This window comes from Melitaea cinxia, chromosome 27 (assembly GCF_905220565.1).
Source record: "Melitaea cinxia chromosome 27, ilMelCinx1.1, whole genome shotgun sequence".
In the NCBI taxonomy this organism is placed as follows: Eukaryota; Metazoa; Arthropoda; class Insecta; order Lepidoptera; family Nymphalidae; genus Melitaea; species Melitaea cinxia.
In genome coordinates, this window is record NC_059420.1 from 1827112 (window position 1) to 1851770 (window position 24659).

The 24659-nt window shown below is 33.7% G+C and overlaps 1 protein-coding gene across 1 annotated transcript in view; it reads left to right on the plus strand.

Annotated features, from left to right (window-relative positions):
• Positions 1–23497, plus strand: part of LOC123667182 (protein neuralized) — a 32969-nt gene extending 9472 nt beyond the window's left edge. The window contains exons 2-4 of the mRNA XM_045601151.1: positions 20773–20945; positions 21485–22594; positions 22756–23497. Coding sequence (XP_045457107.1) covers positions 20773–20945; positions 21485–22594; positions 22756–23208 — 1736 coding nt within the window. The 3' untranslated portion in view covers positions 23209–23497. The remainder of the gene's footprint in view (positions 1–20772; positions 20946–21484; positions 22595–22755) is intronic.
• The last annotated feature ends 1162 nt before the right edge of the window (positions 23498–24659 follow it).

Here is a 24659-nt window from a genome sequence, read left to right on the forward strand (position 1 = left end):
AATAGTAGAAAGAAATTCCATGATTTGAAATGGATTTCAAGTATAAAATCGTTGTAATCATAATTATGTACGTATATTTTTATTTAAATGAAAAAGGTTATATATATTTAAAATATGGATTCTAGATTTTAATATTTTCTATTTTATTGATTGAATTAATACTTCGCCATAATAGTTGTTTATGACGTTTTCAATATTTTACAAGTTCGTTTTCTCCCCTTAAAGACTGTAAGGAAAGCGTGTGAATGTAATAAAGGTATTTCACGTATCGGACGGAAAGTGGTTTAGTGCGGGAAAATGTTGAAGGAAGCGTTCGTGGAATCTCTTCGCGGCTTATTATACCCTAGTACCTATTTATCTTATGTTCGTGGTTATTTAAAGTTTATTTTTGTTATATTTTTTTGTAATTAATTAATAACATAAATAATTATAAATCAAAAGTAAATTAAGATAATAGTAAAAAAAACTCGTTGTCAGAGTAATTTCAAGTTCCTGTCAATAAAAAAAAGGAAAAACAAGGCTCGCTCCGAATCGTAATCGAGAGGTCCCGAATCCAAATCGGTATCCAGTGACAGAAATCGATACATCGCACCGAAAGGTGAGGTTCCCACGATCCGTGAGAGCGTTAGAGCGAGACGCGAGATCGGATCAAAGATGATTGCGAGAGAGACGGCTATATATCCAGCGTTCTAATTACGTAAACAGTTACTGTCAAAATGCGTCGAAGTACTCTCAACACATTGAAACTTCTTAGTGTGAGTTATTGTATGTAATAATTGACCATCAGTTATTGTTTGACTGGTGTCTGTCCGTACATTAGAGATTTTTAGGAAAAACTAATTAGGTATATAGTCTTTAAAAGAGTGATAGAAGCAAAACATTAGATTTTTTGTCTGTATCTTTGTTTCCGCGTCACGCAATATTTATTATACATAATATTATATACAGTAAAATTAACATTCAAAAATTAAAAAAAGCATTTTGTATACTAATATAAACTTTAAAGAAATGCGATATGGTTTAATTTCGTGTGGCCAAATCCATAGCTAAGGCATGGGAAGCGCGATTGTGAAACAAAACGGCGCGATATCATCTACGTGTGATGGTATGTATGATTTTGTATGTACGCGGTACGTTTGTCTTTGTCTTGTATCACAAGTCTTAAACAAACCATCCTAATATTGTAATGCGAAATTTGTACGGAGATTTAGAATACATGGTCTACTTTGTATATTGACCTTCTATTGTGTTATGTTATCCTGGTACTTTTCTTTGAATGTTTCAACATTTCTGACTGAACTTAAAACTCGCGGCTTTACCTGTATTTACTGGTAAAACCGCTAGGCTCATCTATTCATCAATATAAATCATACATCTATTTATTTTATTTATTAAATTAATTAGGTAGGTTAATTAATTATTACACTACTACATAAGGTATCCTATCTGCTGTGTATAAATAAAAATGAATGTTGATACGTAAATAGCTAAAGATTCAAAATGACATAATTATAGAGTTCTTTTTTATATCGATTTTCCATTATATTACGTTATCCTGGTATTTCAAGTTTTTACTTTATATACATGTAAAACCGCAAAGTTCAACCATTCGTTCATATATGAAAGATAAAAATAAAGTATCAAAACTTAAAACTTTAAATAATTTTACTTTATAATATGGCTTGTACATCTATAATGATTCAATGATTCATAGGCGTGGGAAAAGATTCGAAAGGCATCTTACGTAATTTGTATAACTCTTATTCCCTGGTGATAAAGTTGAAAATCTATATTATATTTTTAAAACTATTTATAGCAGCCATAATTGTTTAAACATATGATAGCTTCTTCGACACTATGTAATTATTTTAAAGATTTATGTTTAAAAAAAATATTGATGTCAAGACGAGTTGGTCACTCATGAAAAATGTTTGTAGAGGCCATACAAGTGTTTGTCGTAGACCGTAGTCTGGGCATCCCATCATGCAGGGGCGTTGAGTGTGTATCGTTTATTATGGACTTATTTTGTGTAGACTTCATAGAATTTTTCTTGAAAACGAACCTGTGATAGAGGTAACAAAGTAGTTTACTCAGACTGCTCCACATACCTTAGCAGATAAAGTACATCATCATCATCAAGGGACACTCTGATACACGGCATTCGCTTTATAACTTTTCTTATAAAATTTATTTTTATTGCTCGTAGATCGTAGTGATGATTATCAAAACTGTATAATAAATGAAAGAATCATCTTTTAAGATTACGGCTCAAGTGTCTAAGAAATAAAACCTAAAAGATTTAATTAAATTATAATTATAATCCAGAAGTGACCTTGGTGTGATCACATCACTAATAAAAAAGCTCTAAAATTAATTAAAAGTTCAAATAAGAGTAGTAAAGTACCAGGATAACATAACCTTGAATGAAGTATAAAAACAGACATAACGGTCTAGCATCCGTTTCCCACGGAGTAATTGTCACTTGCGCTGTACCCTGAACTTGAGTGCTGTTTTGTTTTGTTTTTATTGGATATCGAGACTTGAAAACAATGTATTTTATAAACATTTTTTATTAGTCATTCAAAAAATATTGCTATTTTGTTGTCTAATAAAACTACTTTGTTAATACAATTTAGAATAACATTCTTTAATTATAACAAAATTAAAACAGGTTTAATTTTATTATGCAGATCGAATCATTTTACAATTTATTAATTAATTATACCTAATTTATGTGAAGTCACCACCGTATTCGAAATATATATTAAGTTGAGAATAACCAACAAGAAACTGTTTATACATACTATTGAAAACAACATTAATAATTTAATATGTAGTGCATCCATAAAAATAAAATCTAGACATAAAAAAAACTAGATAGACGGGTTATACTTTTATTTTTAGTTATCTATATCGTGGGAAACGGTCTCACTTTCATTGGCTTTTATAACATTTATTCCGAATATACATAACTCGTTCTTTACCAAACATGGTTAACATTATCTGATCTATTTTGATACTAGTAAATCATAAATAAAAATATAATATAAGTATAATACAATCGTAGCGAGGTACCAGGATGACATAACATATAAGAAAGTCGGGATTAAGTAGGCAATCTAAGTATTGGTAATTTGCAACCTGTTTAATTGATTTTGAGTAATACTTAACAAACATCTATCCAGGCTTTCGCATTTATTATATGTCCCCCTTTCTGTTATAACCGATTCAAATCAATATTTGTTTTCTTTGAACTTCGATAAGGTTATGTTATCCTGGTACATAAATTTCTCTGACTTTTCTCCATTGAACTTACTTAAAAAGCAAATTGAAATAAAATTGTTAAATTTATGTGTGTAGATATGTATAATGACATTAAGTATATATAAGTACCTTTTTTTGTATATAAGATATACAAAATACTGTTTTAAATACATAAAAACTATACTTTCACCAAACCCGACCATATATTATAATTATTATTATAACTTTGGATAGTAAGTATTACAGCGAATGTTAAGCTTAATGATTATTTTTAAATCCGATGCGCGCACGCAGGTTCGGTTCCCACGATATATAAGGCTTTAAATATGTACATATAAAATTGTAACCGGCCGATCTATACATGAGAGATGTTTAGGTGAAACTAATTATAGGAATCTTTATATATTTAAAGTTATATTTCTTTTAGCGCGTTAGGGAAGAATGATGACAGTAAATTTTTACGAAAGCGCACGCATCGCCACAAAATACCGACAGGTTGAAGTTAGCTAGTCAACGAAGAAGAAGTTAGCAACGTGAAGACTGAAGTTAGCTAGCCAATGAAGTATACTTCTTATGTCCATCCATAATACACGCACACTTTTTTTTGATTTTTTTTTTGTATATGTCTGTTACGTAAAATTCGTTACATGAAATTTGATTCAATTGTAATCCTGTAGATGACCCGTGCCCACTTCGTTGGGCGTTAATTATTTTTGTGATGCAAATAGGTATATACTCGTAGTAAAATTTACATCTCTCTCGTATTTCTCCGACTTGATTTACATATACTATTATTTTTCACTGAATTTTTCGTTCAGTAACAATAAAATATAGCCTATATCACTCCTGAATAGTGTAGCTTTCTGCTAGTGAAATAATTGTCATGATCGGATCAGTATTTGCGAAGATTACCCCGTACAAACAAAGTTAAAAACTTTACCTCTTTATAATATTAGTAAAGGTTGTTGTAAAATCACAATGACTTTGTTAACAATAATATATATATATATATATTTACATAATTCCAAATTCTCATAAAAAGTCACGGATGAAAGTTAGTATCAAATAAAGCTGACAAAGTAGCGTGTCTTGGGCTTCGGCTTATAAAAAAAAAAGTTAAGTTTGAGTTTAACAATCTTTGCGTTTCTATTGTACTAATAAATTCATTCATTTCATTCACAATGACCGAACGTTTCTTATTATTCGTAACGTCATTCATTCTAATGAGCCTAATTATGTACATTGTTTAGGGCATATTTTAAAAGAACAGACGGATATACCGTGGGAATAACTTCTTTTTTTTGTGTTGCTTAGATAAAAACAATGTCGATAGATTGCCAAATAATGTTTTAATTTTTTTTCTAGAGTTTGCATTGTAGTTGATTGTCAAATTGGTTGACAGATGTTTTTGGTCATATAACTCACTAGCTTCTGCCCGCGACTTCGTCCGCGTGGAATAGGAACAATTCTGTCATACATGATTTTTGCAAAACTATAAGTGTTTACGCAACTCACACAACGGAAGCTTTCAAAAGGAAAAAAAACACCGATTCCGAATCATTCTTCCTTGGTACTCCGCTCCTATTGGTCTTAGCGTGATGGTATATAGCCTATAGCCTGCCTCGATAAATGGGCTATCTAACACCGAAAGAATTTTTCAAATCGGACCAATAGTTTCTGAGATTAACGCGTCAAACAAACAAACAAACTCTTCAGCTTTATAATATTAGTATAGATTGCGTAGTGTTAAATGACTTATAATCTTCTTTGATGACATTTGCTACGTATAATTTTTTCGGAAATTCAGTTTCCAACAATAATAGCGTTGTTACTTAAACTCGAACCCTTTGTACACGAACAAACCGCTCTATTCCCAGCTGTGGGACGTTACAGGCTAAAAAAAATAATTCTAATTTTCGTTACTTATTATTTAAAAGTGTATTGTTTACAAAGAAAGTACCTAATCCGTTCTGTAATGTATCTAGTTTTAAAACGTGTCGAGTTTCACATCGCGCCCGTCACGAGATACGCAGCATCCGTTTCCCGTGGTCGCGGTTATCTCGGACGTTGGTTGGATTTACGCTGATACAAGAAAAATGGGAAAAAAATAACTTTAATTATCTATTTTCTATGTACGTGTGTAATAATATTTCCAAGACCATGGGAAATTTCATTTTTACTTTCCATGGTCAACCCATAACTTGAGAACGACTTAGCTAATTTGTTTTTTCTTTAATTTTAATTGTCTTCTAAAAGTTTTTAGAAGGTTTGAAGAAGAAGGAAATTTTCATTTCTCTTTCTGACTTATGTACTCCTAGTAGTTAGTAAGTAGATGCGAATAATACGTCTCATGACCCTAATGACGTTTAATCCTTACGTTGATTGTAAGGTACTTTACGGCCTTTAGGTGGCTTATGCTAGCGCGACCCCATCTCGCCCCACCCAGGCGGATGACTGCTCATACGTGGTGGTTTTTGGTCAGTAGGAGTCTGACATAACCCTCTGGCGCCCCCGCGCTGGATGATGATGATGATCCATGATGGATTTTCCCCACGTAAAAAAAAGGTACTTTACGGCCTAAGGCTTTGTTGAGTATAAGGTTTCTATTGGTATTTTTATAATTGATCCTAAAGTTCTTGTCATTGTCTCATTTGAACAGGTAAAACTTACTTCGCAATTGATACGATTATTATTATTTTTTTCGTAAAAATCAAAATTTCCATTTTTATAAACCTAGTAAAAAATACTTGTTTCATATGCAAATGATTATTTGAATTGTTTTCAGAACTATCTTTATACTAGCGGACCCGGTAGACGTTGTCCTGCCCGGAAAACAGCTACCTTTGATTGCTTACATACCGATAGCAGCGCTACCTACCGAATCCAATTGAAATAAAAACTACCCTATCTCCCCAGTTGGACTGAATTATAATTTATAACGATGCTTACAAAATTTGATAAAAATTGGTTCAGTAGTTTCGGGAGTTTATCGCCCACATACATCGTAACACGAAATTTTTATATATATAAATTTAAATAAATAATAAATAAATATTCTTTATTGTACACCAAAGAAAAATACAACATATTAATATTAGTGTTAGCTTTGTACAATTAGGCGGCCTTATCGCTAAAAAGCGATCTCTACCAGGCAACCGTGTTGCGGAGGATATTATGACCAGTAAACACAGATGTACTTATAACTTATAGAATAATAATTTAATTTTTCATTTAACTTTTCTATTTTTGAAACGTCATTGTCAAAATGAAAAAAGATGGCGTTTCCCACCGAAAATACAACGAAGCGGGGGCCGTCTTCGATTGCGGGGGCGTCATAGATAATGAACAAATGTCGCGCACATGTTGTGACCCACGGGGATCCCATTGTAAATCTTAGTTTAGAAATGCATTTTGTTAACCGACATTAATAAAAAAAAAACTATTATTGCTGTATATATACAGTCAAACTATATTCCTGTATATACACATGGGTATTTATTAATTCCTGCGTCTTGCAGTTTACCTACAAGTAGGCAACGATCTTATAATTGTTTAAAAAATAATATGTGTTCATCGATACATACGAACGTGGACGGGACGGGAACATAACGTCATTAGTAAACAGTAACTTCTAAACAGTAGTAAATGCACATGCTTACACCACGGCCACCATTACAGAGTTCAAAAAATTGAAAAAAATCTCTACATATAGGTATTCGAAGCGTGAATCAATCTTACATAGTATTTCTCAACGTCTTCCGTCTTGTTCTAACATATGTATAATTATTGTTATCTCTCTCTAACGACGTGTGCAATTCTAACATGGGTCCGTGGTTTTTTAGATCGTTACGCTTCGTTTAAATCTACTTTCAGTTGTGTGTGTGGAGTTTTATTGTAATACTTGCTATTACTCGCGGTTTCACTTGCCCAAAACGAATAACTTAAAATTCGTAGGTCGTTCTTTACACTGTGTGGAATAGACGTAATTTTTTTTTTTTAAATTTGAATGTTGATTTTTTTTTAAAGTAAATCAAACTGAAAAGTCAAACTATATTCATCGCAAAATGTAGTTTTAATTGTCAAAATAACAATGAATTTATGAATTAATTAAATAATTTTATAAGAAAATGTTCTTAATAAGCAATTATTGTTTACCTTGAAATTAATTACACTTAACTCTGCTAACTGCTTTCGTGTTTATGATAAAAGAAATTTATTTATATGTAATGAAATGATACGGTTTCACTCGTATAAAGTTTTGTTAGCTTTAATTATGTTTTGAGGCTATTATTTGTCTTTGTATATTTGTACTCGTATTAGGGATCCATAACATATAGAAGATGTATTAAAAAGTCGAATATAAAAACTCCTTCAATTAACAAAAAAATAATAATTATTAAAAAACTGACGTATAGCCTGACAAGTACATATAGTATGTATTTCTAACACCAAAAAAAAAGTAATTACATTGCTTTATAAATGACTCATGTGATTTATATAGGAAAGCTTTGTCCCTTTGTAACTATAAGGGTTTTATTTTGTCTCACTTAGTATTATAATTAGCTTAAAGAAAGCTCCCGAGACAAAGACGGAAAGCTTAAGAACGATCTGGAAGACCTTGGACTTGATGAATCACGGAATTTCAATCCTTTTGTAGGCAAACTCATTTGTTTTCCTTTCAGTCTTTGAAGTCGGCCATTTTGTAATGTTGATTTTGTTAGACTAAAAAAAAAAAGTTTTAATTTAGTGTTATTTAAGAGATGTAGTTGTGTTTATAAAAAATTTCAGTTTATATATAGGACTATGGGATCTGTTAAATGTAAGTATGTTATGTGTACGGAAAACATAAATATCTAGGAGTCAATTAGTTATAAGTATTTTTTTATTATTATTTTATTCTTTTTAATTCGAATGTGATAAAGACTGGCAGGTATTAGGATTACATAAATATTTAGGAGTTAAAATATTTCTTTTTTTTTTTTTAATATTCAATTTAAGAAAAAATGCCATAGGTCGTAATTTGTTGAAATTATAATCAATCTTTTTTAATTTTAAGAATGAAAATATTTTTGAAGCATAAAAATTACTGTCTTTTGAGAATTTTAAATATTATTGCAATTTATATAAACTGGACTAATTTTTTTTTAAACTTCCTACAATAGTTTCCATTCCAGCGATCAGACAACTAAGGTTAAAGACCCGTCAGATACCGTGACGGAAGGCGAGCGTTTTACGGCAGATTAAAAATAATTCACCATTTTTTTTTTCTATTTACAATTAGATACGGCTTAAAATGGACCACGGTTGATACGTATTCTTCCTAAATTTTCGAGGTTATAATTAAAATTTAAATTGTCTAATTGTTTATATTTTTCTCATGGTTAAATGTAATTTGTAACATTTTTTTATTGTAGTTCTCTTTGATAAGTGGCGGTAATATTTTATGATATAATAATTTTTTATAATATATTAGACAGTGTATCATTACTGTTGGAATCTTTAATGTGATATAAAGTCTACTTTTGGGACTAACAAGTAAAAATGTAAAAAGTAAAAAAGTTTTTAAAACATTGTAAGTTGTTTATTAAAAAAAAAAGAACGGACGTAAACTTCCGTTTTTTTTTTTTTAATTTCATAAGCGGTGACTTAAAAATGGTATCCGTTCATGTAACAGATTAAAATTTGATATTTTTTTAATATATACTTTTGGTATATCAAAAACATGTCTCCTAATTTTTAAACGACTTACAAAGAGGAGGAGCTTGTGTTACCTTATAACTTTTTACTGGGTGTACCGATTTTAATGATTCTTCTTTTAATTGAAATCTGATACTTGTCTTTTGATCCTATTTGATCGAGATCTGATGATTGATGAGATCTTTTTGATTTATTCTAATAATGCGTATTTAATTGACTATTTTTTTCAACTACCTACGATATATGCATTCATCCTGTATCATCCCACTGGCCAGCCATAGGCCTCTTTCCACATAGGAGAAGGATTGGAACTTGCTCACGCTGCTCTACTGCGGGTTGACGGATATACGATATAGGACTCAATGCAAATCGAACGTCATTCCTGTCATCGTTGTAATTGAAGTCGGTTTTTTTTTAAGCAAACACAATTATATTATATCTTACAAAATCAGATATTCTGAACGTAAATATTATTCCAGAAATAAATGGGTATCCTCGAGTCGATTGAAGCGTGTAATAGAGGTCTGTGGGCGCCATCTGCCCTCATAACGCCCGGTCCCTTAGCGCCCGTAAATATACCAAAAATAACTCAGATTTGAAGATACGTCACTATTTATATGTTACTCTCGATCCGGCAAACGTTGTTCTGTCAATCGCATAGGGTTATAAAAATATAGCCTACAACCTATTCTCAGACCTACGAAATATACCTACTCACAAAATTTCATAAAAATCTGTCGAGTTTCGGAGGAGTTCGATAACAAACACCGAGATGCAGGATTTTTTTATATATATATAAGTTTATTTTCAAAATAATTTCTCGACCGATACTGGCTGGAAGGCAAATTTTTTTTACAATTAATAGTTTTTCGATTATTTTTTTTTTTGATTTTTACCGATTGAAGATTTAAGAAAAGTGCGCAAATTTTTTTAAATCATTCTTTAATTTTAGCGCGTTTTACATTTCGCAACCTTAGGATCTTTAGATTAAAAATTGTCTGACTTTGTAAATATTTTTTTATCATTCAGTTCAGAAATTGTTTGAATCATCTCAAAAGGATGTTGTTTATAATTAAAGCGTAACGAACGGACGTACAAACAAAATATTTAATATGATCCGTATTTAGATCATCGAAGAAGATCTCTTGAAAGATGTTCCACAGAATCCTTTCTCAAATTCAACTTACTTTTATGATTGATTGATTGAACATCTCACTGCTGGGTATAAGCCTCGGTCTTTTTGTTTTTTATACTAGCTGTGCCCACGACTTCGTTCGCGTGGAACTTAAAAAAAATTGTTCAGTTCGCAGAGTTACAAAATAAATAAAATTTTAAAATAAAAGTAGCCGATTTTTATTCTTACTCCTTTACTGTACATTCCGTTAGACTTTGGAATTCCCTACCATATGAAATTCGCGATTGCAAAACACTATCGCTATTTAAGAAAAGAGTTAGAAAATTCTACCTTAATCAATCCTAGTCTAAAATCAATTTAATTAAGTGTCCTTATGCGTATTGGAATTTATTATCGTATGTATTATATTATGTATCGTATATGTGTATGCGTGTATGTATAAGTATCGTATTATTTGTATCTACGTGTGTATAAATTATTATGTATTTATTTATATATTGTATAATTATGTATTTATATTATATTTTTATTATGTATATGTTTAGATTGTACACGCTAATTTTGCGACTGTTTTATAAGTTTCCTGTAGCAGGACTACTGGAAGAGATTCCATCATGGGATAAGTAGTGCCTTTGTACCAGCATTGTTTATAAGAGCTATTTCCTTTGCTTTCCTAGTGTACATAAATTGTTAAATAAATAAATAAATAGCCTAAATCACTCCTTACTACATCACCTATGTGCCAGTAAAAGTCCCTTCAAAATCGGTCCAGCCGTTTCAGAGATTAGCCGGAACAAACAGACAGACAAAAATTGTAATAATGTTATTTTGGTATATGTACCGTGTATCCATCCATATGCATTTAGTTAAAAGCGGTTATTTTAAGACTACAAACAGACACTTCAATTTTCTTTATTTGTATAGATTATGATAGGCTTGCGTTTAATCACTATTTCACCTGATGATAAGTGACAATGCGGTCGAGGATAGAGCACGCTTACCTGGAAGTAACCTATTCATTCGCGACTTAAAGACCTCCAGGTTATAGTTTTCCGGAAATACAGAAGCTGGTAGAGAGTTCCATTCTTGGGTCGTACGCATCGAGAATGTACTAGCGAATTGCTTAGTGCTTGAAAGAGAAGGGTTCTTTTTAAAAAGTAGACCAAATTGTTTTTATTTTCATGTGTATTTAAATGTTGCGTGTGTGACTTTATAAGGAACCTCTTAATTAGCAGACTTACTCAATCGTTAGTCTCAACGACAGACATTTTGTCTTTATATATGTATAAATATTTAATTATCGTTAGTTCTTAAGTATAAATAAAATCGATATTAATACGATTTCCACCCCCAATGTTCTATTTCATCCCTCGAGTGCTAACAATACACACTCTATTAACTCAAAGCCCCTTGAGAGTCTCACCACATCACCACATCTGTGGATTGGGGGTGTTTATCTTATCTTTGAGACATTTTATTTATTTATTTATAGAAAAAAAAGATACAATTTATGTGATAAACAGTGCAGCAAAAACAATGAATATGCATTAGAATATACTATATAGTTGAGCCAGTGAACTTAGTACCGCTATATTTATCTTATATCGGTTTTTTTATCAAATCTATAAAATTCTCGTGTCGCGGTGTTTGTAGTTAAACTCCTCCGAAACGGCTTGACCGATTCTCATGAAATTTGGTGTGCATATTGGATAGGTCTGAGAATCGAACAACATCTATTTTTCATCCTCCTAAGATATAAGAAAGAATAGAATAGAAGATAAGAAGGGAGGGGGGGATTAAGGGGGTTAATAACATATATGGCAAAACAACGTTTGCGGGGCCAGCTAGTTACTTTTATACAAATCTGGTCCTAATGATGACGTGCCGCTGTATTTCTTTTTCGAGAATTTTTGAATGTACGTATTAACACACATCTTGTTTTGATAAAAAAATAATTGTGTTTGCTCGCAAACGAAAAAAAAAACCGACTTCAATTACATCGACCAGTAATACAACGTAGATCGACGAAAAAATAGTCAAGCAACTACGCGTTATTAAAGATTACTCAAAAAGTAGTTATCAGATCTCGATAAAATTTATATGTGACCACATGATAAACATCAGCTTTCGAATAAATTAAAAATTATCAAAATCGGTACACCCAGTAAAAAGTTATTACGGATTTTCGAGAGTTTCCCTCGATTCCTCTGGGATCCCATCATCAGATCCTAGTTTCCTTATCACGGTACCAAACTAGGGATATCCCCTTTCCGACAAAAAAAAGAATTATGAAAATCGGTACATCCAGTAGAAAGTTGTGCGGTATAATACAACGTAGGTCGACGAAAAAAGCGTCAAGTAAAAACACATTATTAGATATAACTCGAAAAGTAGTTGTTAGATCTCAAATAAATTTAAATGGGACCAATTGGCACACACCACCTTTCGATTAAAACAAAATTCGTCGAAATCGGTCCACAAGGGCAAAAGTTCTGATGTAACATGCATAAAAAAAAAAAAAAAAAAAAATACAGTCGAATTGAGAACCTCCTCCTTTTTTGGAAGTCGGTTAAAAAAAAAAAAAAAAACAAGAAAAGAATTGTCCAATTCGTTGCAGTCTTTCGTAAGTTACACGCGTACATACATTTTGACGATACATTCAAACGAAAAATTATACAAAAATAATGGTCGCCCAGTGGTCAAAATTCGACCATAATTAAAAATTTAAATTAAAATAAAACCCAAAAAAATAATGAAAATAAAGAACCTCTTTTAAATTTATCAAATTGACTACAAACTTTGACAATCAACAAAATAGTATAATATGCGTGTGTGTCAAATGCATGGGAGTGTGGGTAATGTTTTTTTTTTATTGATTTAATATATTTTTATGCATAATTTAAAAAAAAAATTACTATTCTGCACTCCTTCTCTATATAAACTATAAGTGTGCGAAATTTCACAATCCACCGTCCGCGCAATTTTCGTAAAAAGGGGTACAAAGTTTTTGCTTCGCGTATTAATATATAGATAAGATTTTAACGCTGCCTTCATATGACTTAAATCTATCTGTATATCAATATACTAATAAATGGAGAACCGGTTTTTTTGTTCGGTCATACTGCGAAAACTACTGAACCGATTGGAATAATACTTATACCATAAGATGCAGCGTGTTTCAGAAAAGGTTTTAGTATATGATATGTTGGTGATTACTTGTCGTGTGAAAAAATATTGGTCGGACAGAGGTCGCTAGTGAGGAATAAGTTGTTCATATTTAAATTTAACTGTGTTCATAATAATGTGTGCATAAAACTACTGCGTTGCGATGTCACAACAATAGTTTATACAGGTACAGGTTATAAGTTAGATCTTCAGGATCATAACTATGGTCACCGAAATTAATTTCCTGCTGCCGATTTTATGTAAAAACAAAAAAAAATCTTACAAATCAGTATTTCCTGTACATCTCTTTTGTACAGACATAAGCGGTTATAATTTTATTATACGTACTTATAAGGGCCTAAATATAAAACAAATCCTAGCATATAGGATGTTTCAAAAAACAAGGAGACACGCTTCGAAGCACGCGTCCTGCTCGAAAGGAAATCTCTGTAATTGCTGTGGGGTGGCCAGCGAGGAGGTATGACCGGTCATGTGGTTGGAAACACGTTAGAATATCAATCGTTTCTCTATTCTATTATTTTTCTCTTCTATTATTTTCTAGTTTAAACCGGCTTAAACTAGTTTGTACCGGTTTTTACTAGTTAAGTTAATGATCACAATTCGTAGTCGTGGAAAAAGTAAGTGGGTAGTTTTTTTTTTGTAGATCTTTACATCTTTGATATTATCATTGTTCGATACACGATTAGACTAGAAAACCCGCATGTTTTCACCCGTCCCGTGTTAAGTTTTTTTATAGTACTATTGTTCTACGAATGTGCACGAGTAGACTAGAGTACCCGCGTGTTTTCATCCTTCTTTTTTTATTTATAGTAAAAACTTTGCGTTTACGTGTCTGTACGTACACCAAACACACATTTCTCCTTTGTTAAGCTTATCTATAATCGCACCTATAACTTTTAAGAATAACGTCTTTACTACCATCCTGGTACAACAGCCACTGTGGTGTAGTGATGCGAGTAGTCGTCTGCTTGTGGGTCTCCTCACCGTGCCCCGGGAGAGCACGTTAGGCCATCGGTCCAAGGGACCTATTCGCCAACCCACAGTGGAGTAGCGTGATGGATTAAGCTCTAATCCTTCTCCTACATGGAGAAAGAGGCCTGTGCCTAACAGTGGTATGTTACCGGCTGAATGCTACCATCCATTCTAGGTTCTATTCTTAAAATCTAGAACGTTCTAAGCGATAAGTAAACAAACGTTCATCAATCGTTATAACAACGCTCAAGGGTTTGCGACACTTGTCTATTACTAGATCTAGACCATGTTTGACGTCATCACAGACTAAGATTAGGTTCTCGGCATCAGGAAGAGGTCGTGACGTAAGACGTGACATTTTCACTGCGCGCGCATCCAACGATTTGACAGATGTATTTTTGTGTTTATTTCTTTTTTTTTTTATGGTAACATTGGTTTAAGCTATCTTAAATAAAAAATAATCAGAATTGAAAATTTATTTTTGAACCATATTATATAATAAAAAAAAAAAAAAAAAATACCGTATAAGTTACCGTTATAAGTAAGTATGTTTATTGTAATTAAATTTAAATAATATAAAACTAGGTATACCGATAAACTGAGGTGGGGCACAGCAGGAAATATCCTGCTCAAAATCTGGAGCAGCCTGACCGGGGTCGTACCTCAACCTTACAGAAGATCACAGCTATAGCAGTATTATTACTACTTTACAGCAATATTGTGTTCCCGTGTAAATAAGGTGACCAGGACTCCTGGTGGAGATTGAGGGTGGGGTCTGCAACGCGCTTGCGATGCTTCTGGTGTTGCAGGCGTCTATAAGCTACGGTAATCGCTTACCATCAAGTGAACTACGCTATACGCTTGTTTGCGGACCGAGTTGTATAAAAAAAAATATTAACACAGACAAAACCGCGTCAAGAAACTAGTGTTAAGACAATAGTTTTGAGCAATCGATTCTATTTTAGTTTGGCGTGTGTTCCAAATTAATTTCTGCGACGCAAATAGATGTTTAGAGGTGTTGCACATGTCTGGGGTGAGGGCCCTCACTGAGGGGCAACTTTAAAAGACCCCTCGAATTTTAAGATGGATTAGGGATGAAGTGTAGGTATTTATATTATTTTAAAGTATGTTTTGTATAACTAAGCGTTTCAAGACTATTTTTTGTCCTTTGGGTTCGTTTGTAGATGTGTGTATAAAATGACTTAGTAACGATGTCACAACCATAGTCTATACAGCAATAACTATATAGAAGATGTATCAAGTTGAAACCTTCTACTAACTACCAGAATATAAGTTAGATCTACAGGATTACAACTGTGAAAGCTGCATGAAATTTCACGTAACGAATTTTACGTAACAGACAAATACAAAAAAAAAATAATTATATGAATAAAGACTCCTTCAACTAATTTCTCCTAAACGTCTCTCATGTACAGACACTGGACGGTTACAATTTTGTACTAGATGACCTGGTGAATTGCCACCTTGGAATTTAAAAAGCCGACCGATGGTGGGATAACCATCCAACTGCTGGCTTTGAAATATACAGGCCGAAGACTGGCAGCAGCGTCTTCGGTGCGACAAACAAAGCCAGCCCTGCGGTCACCAACCCGCCTGACCAGCGTGGTGACTATGGGCAAAACATATGAGTTCACGCTGTTTTTGGCGCGAACTTATGGAGGCCTGTGTCTATCAGTGGCGGAAGTGATGATCGAAATAAAACATAGATTATATTTTAGTTGGACATAGTTACATACTTGCGCAAAATGTCATTAAAATCGGTTCTGTAGCTTCAGAGATTAAACCGGACAAACATCGTGACACGAGATTTATAAGTATATATAGTTTCACACGCTTCGGTTATCTTTTCAAAAAGTGAATAACATTAATAAATCAAATGTATCCAAATTGTATCATCTTACTCCAATATAACCAACTTCCTCCCCCAAAAAGTGGAATTTCGGTAAGTACAATCTGCTTCCGCCGGAAACTATCCCCCTCAATATCCACCCTCTTAGACCACCTGGCACTTATTCAAAATTTCTCTTTAAGTGTTAGTCATTTGTGTTTTGAAAAGAACTACCCCCATTGTTTAATTTTAATACCTAAATTTCTAGACTTGTTATTATTTTGGACACGTGTTGATATTTTTTTGAACGAAATAATTTTTCAATAAGAAGAGATGTTTCGAAATACTTAATTTATGGTCTTATTGTGTGTTTTTGGGAGTATAATTAAATTTAAAAAAAAAATCTTTTTTTAATAAGTCATCACAGTCTGCAAAAATATGAACACCATTTTGAAATAATAAATTTGACGTTTATATGAATTTAAGTTAAATTATTACGATTTTGTAAAATAGTTTTAAATATATATATTCTTTAAATATAGTCTTTGGAATAGTAAAAAATATCGCATTTGCTCGTAATAACTTTATATCATCAAATGATATATATCTATCTATAATCTATAATCTATAATCTATAATATATATAAAAGCGAAAGGTCACTCACTCATCACGAAATCTCCGAAACTATAATAGCTACAAACTTAAAATTTAGCAGGTAGGCTCCTTATAGGTTGTAGACATTCGATAAGAACGGATTTTACGAAACTCGACCCCTAAGGGGGTAAAACGGGGGTTGGAAGTTTGTGTGAAAGTCCCATGTTTTTGAAGTAAGAGACTTCAAATTTAAAATGTATGCCTTATAGATGATGAGAAGGTGTCCAAATAATGTGTCTTTAGAAATCAACTCCCTTTTGGGGTTAAAACCGGGGATGGTAGGTTTACTCGCTCATCACGAAATCTCCGAAACTATAACACCTACAAACTTGAAATTTGGCACATAGGCTCCTTTTAGGGCTTAAACATTCGCTAAGAATGAATTTTACGAAATTCGACCTCTAAGGGGGTAAAACGGGGGTCGGAAGTTTGTATGAAAGTCCTATGTTTTTGAAGTAAGAGACTTGAAATTTAAAATGTACTTTCTTTAAATAGTGAGAAGGTGTCCAAATAATGTATCTTTAGAAATCAACTCCTTCTTGGGATTAAAACGGGGAATGGTAGGTTGACTCCCTCATTACAAAATCTTCGAAACTATAACAGCTACAAACTTGAAATTTGGCAAGTAGGTTCCTTATAGGGCGTAAATATTCGCTAAGAGTTGATTTTATGAAACTCGACCCTTAAAGGGCTAAAACGGGGGTCGGAAGTTTGAATGAAAGTCTTATGTTTTTGAAGTAAGAGACTTGAAATTTAAAATATATGCTCTATAGATGGTGAGGAGGTGTCCAAATAATGCATCGTAATCTATATATATAAAAGAGAAAGGTCAGTGACTCACTCATCACGAGAACTCAAAAACCGCTGGATGGTCTATCCATCCAGGTTGGACAAAGATAAAGTTTGGCAGGGATGTAGATTATAGTTAGCAGACGTCCGCTAAGAACGGATTTTACGATATTCCATCGCTAAGGGGGTTTAATTGGGGTTGATAGTTTGTATGAAACATATACAGCCTGAAAATAAAACCAAAAATATGGTGTATGAGGTGAGATGTGGTGAGAGGTTTTATAAAAATAACTATTAAATTATACTAAACTGTGCCTTTTAAAAAGTTACTCAGTTTGATAAGCATTTCAAGTGACTGAAATAAAAAAAATAATTTGCGTTAAACATCTTAATAGTAATACATATCTTCATAACCACGAGGACGTAATCGCGGGCAACAGTTAGTGTATTATAAGTCCCCAAAAGTGTATGTGATCGATTCGCTCAAAATTTACTGAACGGATTTTCATGCGGTTTCAACATTGTAGAGAGGGCTCCACCATTGGCAAGAGGAAGGTTTACGGAACGGCTAAGCCGATTTTGATGAGAGTTTCACTGGAAGTTTGCCGGCAAAACTTTGTGACACACTAATTTCAACGCGGGCGAAGCCGCGGGCACAGCTAGTAATATTATAAAGCTGAAATGTATGTTTGCTAACGGCGCTAATATCAGGCGGTACTGGTTGGAATCGAAAAATTATTTTTGCATTGGATATTCCATTTACCGAGGAAGGGCTATATAATTTTATGCTACGACCAATCCCCGCTGAAAGTTCTAAATAAAAAACGATGATTGTATGGGAAGTAGGAACAGGGATTCCAAAATGTTCACACAATTTTTATCTGATTTACAGATAACTTCCAATTATATATCTGGATTACAGATAACTTCCCATAGAATCATCGTTGTTTATTTGGAACTTCCAGCCGGGATAGGAACTGACAATTAATAAGAAATGTTAGGAAAACAAGAAAAATATTCTTTTTTGAGAGTTTAAAAATGGTGGAACCGCGAGGCACAGCTATCTCAAATTGTGAAAAAAGTATACCGAAGTATGCAATTGTCATTTCGCACGAACTTGTAAAACAAAATGGCGGTCTATTATTGTGATCTATGAATACGCTAACGTTACACTTCCGTACTTAACGCCATTAGGCACAGCGCACACGTGCGGTTCCCCTTGGCTAGTGATGGGTGGTATTTAGATTCTTATACAAGTACAATGAGGGTAAAGAGCGCTTTTTTATGAATGTTAATGCTTTTATGCCTTTATTATATTGTCAAGTATTTCTTTAGGCTGTTTGATGTTGAACCTAAGACTTAGTATTTTATGTTTAAAAAAAAATGATTAGAAGATGGAGTCACGTTAACCATATGTTAGAATTGTATAGAAAATTATTGTGAAATTTTATAGCATTACGATTTATCTGTCTTTAAAATATATAAAATTTTACAAGATGCGTATGTATTAGTTACATTAAATGGGTATTCTTAAAGTATATTTGAAATGAACAAATGTTAGGGCAGGCTGTCACACATCTGCCGCGCAGGTGCTAACTGAGGTAGAGGGCAGCTGTGGTGCTTGATACCTCGGTCATAAGATTTAATATCGTCTGTTTTGTAATCTCTAAGCGAATAAATAGCCATTGCATCTAATAAATTAAGGGGTATATTATATAAAAATGATTCTTTATATGTCGCGTGCCCAGCTTATGTACCGACATGTTTTTAAAATCTGTATTATTTGTAAAGATTGATGTCAAAGATGATTATATTTTTATTTTCCTTTTTTTAATGTTTTCTCTACATTTTTATATATTTACTGGCCTGTCTTACATCCTGCCAATAAATTATTTCAGTATATTTGAGTGTTATCGCAAATAGATATTTTCTCAAATTCAATTCTCCCCTTCAGAAATTCAAAAACTACATTGGACAGACTATATAGTAATATATTAGATATAGCTTATAATTATGTAAATTAACCTATCACTGAATTTTAATTTAATATGATTTAGTTTTTAATGATTTAATTTTAAGCTAACTATAATTTATTGTAATTACATACATACATACATATAATCACGCCTCTTTCCCGTAGAGGGTAGGCAGAGACCACTTCTTTCCACTTGCTACGATCCTTACATACTTCTTTCGCTTCGTCCACTTTCATTATTCCCTTCATACATGCTCTTCGGTTTAGGGTACTCTTGACCTGGCCTTTTATCAAGACGTCCCTTATTTGGTCTCGGAACGTCCGCCTAGGTCTATTTATTGTAATATACTAATCTCAACCTGACATTTTAATTTGAAATCACTTTTACTAACCATTATTAACATCAACTTATTTCTTGTAAATGATATACAAATTTATAAAATAATGATTTTAAATTTTACATTTTTTGTTATCAATGATTGTTTGAAAATTTGTTTAAAGCTTAAATGTATAAAATGTTTATTAAAATGTAATTTCATATTGTTACCTGGAACCGCTGTTTGCAGTATGATTGAGGTGACACTGAGCAAGTTTATAATGTACGAGAAACTTTAAATGTAATGGTGTTCATTTTAACCGACTTCCAAAAAAGGAGGAGGTTCTCAATTCGACTGTATTTTTTTTTTATGTATGTTACATCAGAACTTTTGACTGGGTGGAGCGATTTCGACAAATTTTCTTTTAATCGAAAGGTGGTGTGTGCCAATTGGTCCCATTTAAATTTATTTGAGATCTAACAACTACTTTTCGAGCTATATCTAATAATGCGTTTTTACTTGACGCTTTTTTCGTCGACCTACGTTGTATTATACCGCATAACTTTTTACTGGATGTGACTGATGTACCGATTTTGAGAATTCTTTTTTTGTTGGAAAGGGGATATCCCTAGTTTGGTACCATGATAAGGAAACCAGGATATGATGATGGAATCCTAGAGAAATCGAGGGAAACTCTCAAAAATTCGCAATAACTTTTTACTGGGTGTACTGATTTTGATAATTTTTAATTTAATCGAAAGCTGATGTTTATCATGTGGTCACATATAAATTTTATCGAGATCTGATAACTACTTTTTGAGTAATCTTTGATAATGCGTATTTACTTGACTATTTTTTCGTCGATCTACGTTGAATTACTTGTTGTTGGTGCAATCTTGAAATAAAATTAAAAAAAAAAATCTGTTGTTCCAGCGCCCCGAACGTCGTGCACCGGCGGCACTCCCAACAATCTACCGCCTCTTAGCTTCCACGCGGTCCACGGTGAAAATGTTCGCGTATCCCGTGATGGTGCCACGGCAAGGCGTGTGGAATCTTTCTGCAAGGGTGTGGCGTTCAGTGCCAGACCAGTTAGGGTTAATGAAAAAGTAAGTCGGACATATTGGTAACTTTTTACTTTAGTTTTTGTTTTATTAGTTGTGGTTTTAACTTAATTGCGTTTTGGTGAACTTAAAGAAATCTAAGACTGTCTGAGATCTTATTGACTGTAAATAATTAAAATTTATTATAGGAGAAAGTCTTAAAAATCTTGCGAATACTGTACCGGTAGTGCCTGCGACTTCGTCCGCGTGGAATTGAAAAAAAAAGTTATTGTTTCGTTCGCAGTTATAAAATAAATAAATTTCTAAAATAAAAGTAGCCTAAGTTACTCCTTATCTGCCAGTGAAAGTCCCGTCGCAATCGGTCCAGCCCTCCAGAGATTAACCGGAACAAACAGACACACAAAAATTGTATAAAAATGTTATTTTTGTACATGTACCGTGTATACATCCATATGCAATTTAGTAAAAAGCGGTTATTTTAATATAACAAACAGACACACCAATTTTATTTATTAATATAGATGTATAGATTGGGTTAAGATTTTAGTATACTATAAGCAGTTAACCGATATCTTTATTTCCAGGTGTGCCTTCGTTTCCTCGAAATTTCGAACAGCTGGAGTGGAGTCATACGTTTCGGGTTCACAACCCATGACCCCACGAGTCTAGCCCACGCGCTTCCAAAGTACGCCTGCCCAGACCTGACGAACAAGCCCGGGAACTGGGCTAAGGCTCTCGGCGAAAGATTCTGCGAGAAGGATAATATACTGCACTATTACGTCAATTCGGCTGGCGATGTCCATTTCGGGATAAATGGGGAGGACAAGGGTTTGTTCTTCTCCGGTGTTGATACTAGGAGTCCTTTGTGGGCGTTGGTGGACGTTTATGGTAATTGCACAGCAGTACAGTTTGCGGACCCGAGGGCGCCCAATCAAATTAGAAGATGCACCCAAAGTCCAGTCGAGGAAGATAGACTAGTGTCAAGCATGCGCTCGTTATCTGTAGAAGAACCCCTACCGCCACCGAGGTATCAGAGTCCTTTGGTTCCTTTAAGTCTTCACAGAACGAAAGGGAGGAACGTACAGTTCGTCAATGATAGAGGTGTTGCGGCGCGAATCGAAGCGGAGTTCTGCCAAGGATACGTTTTTACCGCTCGTCCTATGCGCCCAGGACAAACAATTGTAGTTCAAATCTTAGCGACGGAATCAGCATATGCTGGGAGTTTGGCTATTGGTCTAACGTCCTGTGACCCAGCGACCCTCAGACCCTGCGACTTACCAGATGATGCGGAACAACTCCTCGATCGTCCGGAATACTGGGTGGTCAGAAGAGACGCAGCAAACGGCCTCCGAAGAGGCGATGAACTAGCTGTGACCCTGACTTTAGATGGCGAGGTTCGAGTCAGCAGGAATGGTTCTAACCCAGTGACCGTAATGCACGTAGACCATACCCTAAGATTATGGGCGTTTGTTGATATATATGGTGCGACGCAGAAGGTCAGAATGTTGAGTTCGCAAGCGATGCAAGCGCAGACTCCGCCGCAACAGTTGAGGGTTTTGGCAGGTTCAGCGGCTCCGATTTCGGCTGGAGCAGGGGGGACGGTGCTAGTGGTCAGCCTTCCACCGCAAAATGGTGCCCAAAACGCTGCCAACCACCAGCAGGGCTTGACCCTGGCCAGTGCGCATTACATTGAGGTGAGTCAAGACTCTTATTAACAGTGTAGACACTAAGCACATAATTTTTTAATCACGTCTATTAAATAGATCAATGTTATAGTACAATTTCAATTTTCGTAAACTAACAATCTTATTTTATTAAATTCAGTGGTTTTAACAAATTCTTTCTCTCCTTCCAGCCAATACAAACATCGTCACAACTCTGTCTTGCCGGTCTCCAACCAATCGCCACGCAGGCTCCAACATGCTCAGCTCCGCAGCCCTACCGCCCTAGAACGGAAGGCCAGTGCTCCTCCACCAGTCAAAACAACTCCAACGAACAGCTCCAGATGCCCAACGTCCTAGCTGAACCCTTAAGACTCGACAGGATCCCCAACGGACCCTCAACCAGCAGGCAGTTACCGTCTACCTCACACCATCAACCAATATACTCTGTTATAGGAGAAGGAAACCTAACAGGCACGGAATGCACGATATGCTATGAGAATCCCATCGATAGTGTTCTGTACATGTGCGGGCACATGTGCATGTGTTATCGCTGTGCAGTACAGCAGTGGAGGGGCAAGGGGGGTGGTCAGTGTCCTCTATGTAGGGCGCAAATCAAAGACGTTATTCGCACATACAAATCCTGATGTGCTTTCAACATGGCCGCTGGGTTTGACTCTTTCGCGCGCTATCCGCTGTCAACCCGAAATTGACAGGATAAAAAAATATATGCCAAAAACGCGTTCGGATACTCGATTTGATTTAATATATTCAAATAAGGTAACTACTCCAAAAAGTATGTATATAAATAATGTTAACGTATTTATGTGTACAAAAAATGAGACACTTGACTTATCGTATCGACTAGGGAGGTTCGGCTGTTATGTATGGATCGTAGGTGTTATATGTTGAATTAATATATGCATTTGATTTTAATTTTAGTTAACTTTTTAATGGACAGGATAAATTAAGTATGTTATTCATAGTTTACAAAAAAAAAAAACTAGTATTTTCTCATAATTTTGACTTTATAATGATTGAATTGAAATGTTGCCGCAGGAAAGTTTGAGAATTGCAGTATCAATTACCTATATGTAAAAGGGGGTATTTACCATAGTTGTTGTTAGTTTTTTTTTGAGGTACCCATATTTTGGCAATAATTAGTTTGAAAACCATACATGATTTCAAACGTTGTGGTACACTGCACCATAACTAATCGCCATGGTTAATATCCCATTTCACATATACATATAATCATAGTAAAAATATTATAAACTTTGTTTCATAAATACGTCGATGAATCTCATGTATTTTTGAAACAAACATTCATTATGACATTTATATTAACGATAGATTAAAAATTAATTTCTATATTTAGAAAACTATCCGTTTTATGGACTGTTTTTTTTTTAATTATTGGTAATTTCCTATTATATATTCTTATTTATCAATTTCAATCTAGGATAGCTTTACGCAATAAGGCAACATTTTTTATTTTATTTTTTCCTTTTTTTTGTAAGAAAAATTCTGACCTGTAATAAAGATTTTATCATTATAACGGTCCGTAATTAAAACGAAGCGTTTTCTGAATATAAAAATTTATAGATATAAATGTTTAACACACAAACACGGTCGTCTGTTCCTAAGATCGGCGAATGTATGTGTTATTGGTAACGGACGACTGTTAAGAAAATAATCGTTTTTAGTGACGCGAGGCTAAATGATTAAAGCTAGTTTTGCTAGGTAATAAAAATAGGGTTCCTAAGTTAGATTCTGTAGGGCATAGATGATGGACAGACAGCGCAGTATACTAAATAATAATAAAAAAATATTTTTCATCACTTTTTTATTGTCATAAGAGTGAAAGAGACTTCCCATGTTTTTATGTATGTTTTCTGTAGATTTCTATACAAATGATCTTCGTGACATTGATTGAATATAGCCTATTTCACATAACTGAAACTTATTGTAATGAATAATAATAGATTAATTAAAACCTTTTTTCAACTATGCTGTCTATTCTTATCGTCTATGACGTTAGGCTGCAATCATACGTCCACAGATTGTAAATATTCGATGACAGATTTAAAAAACATCA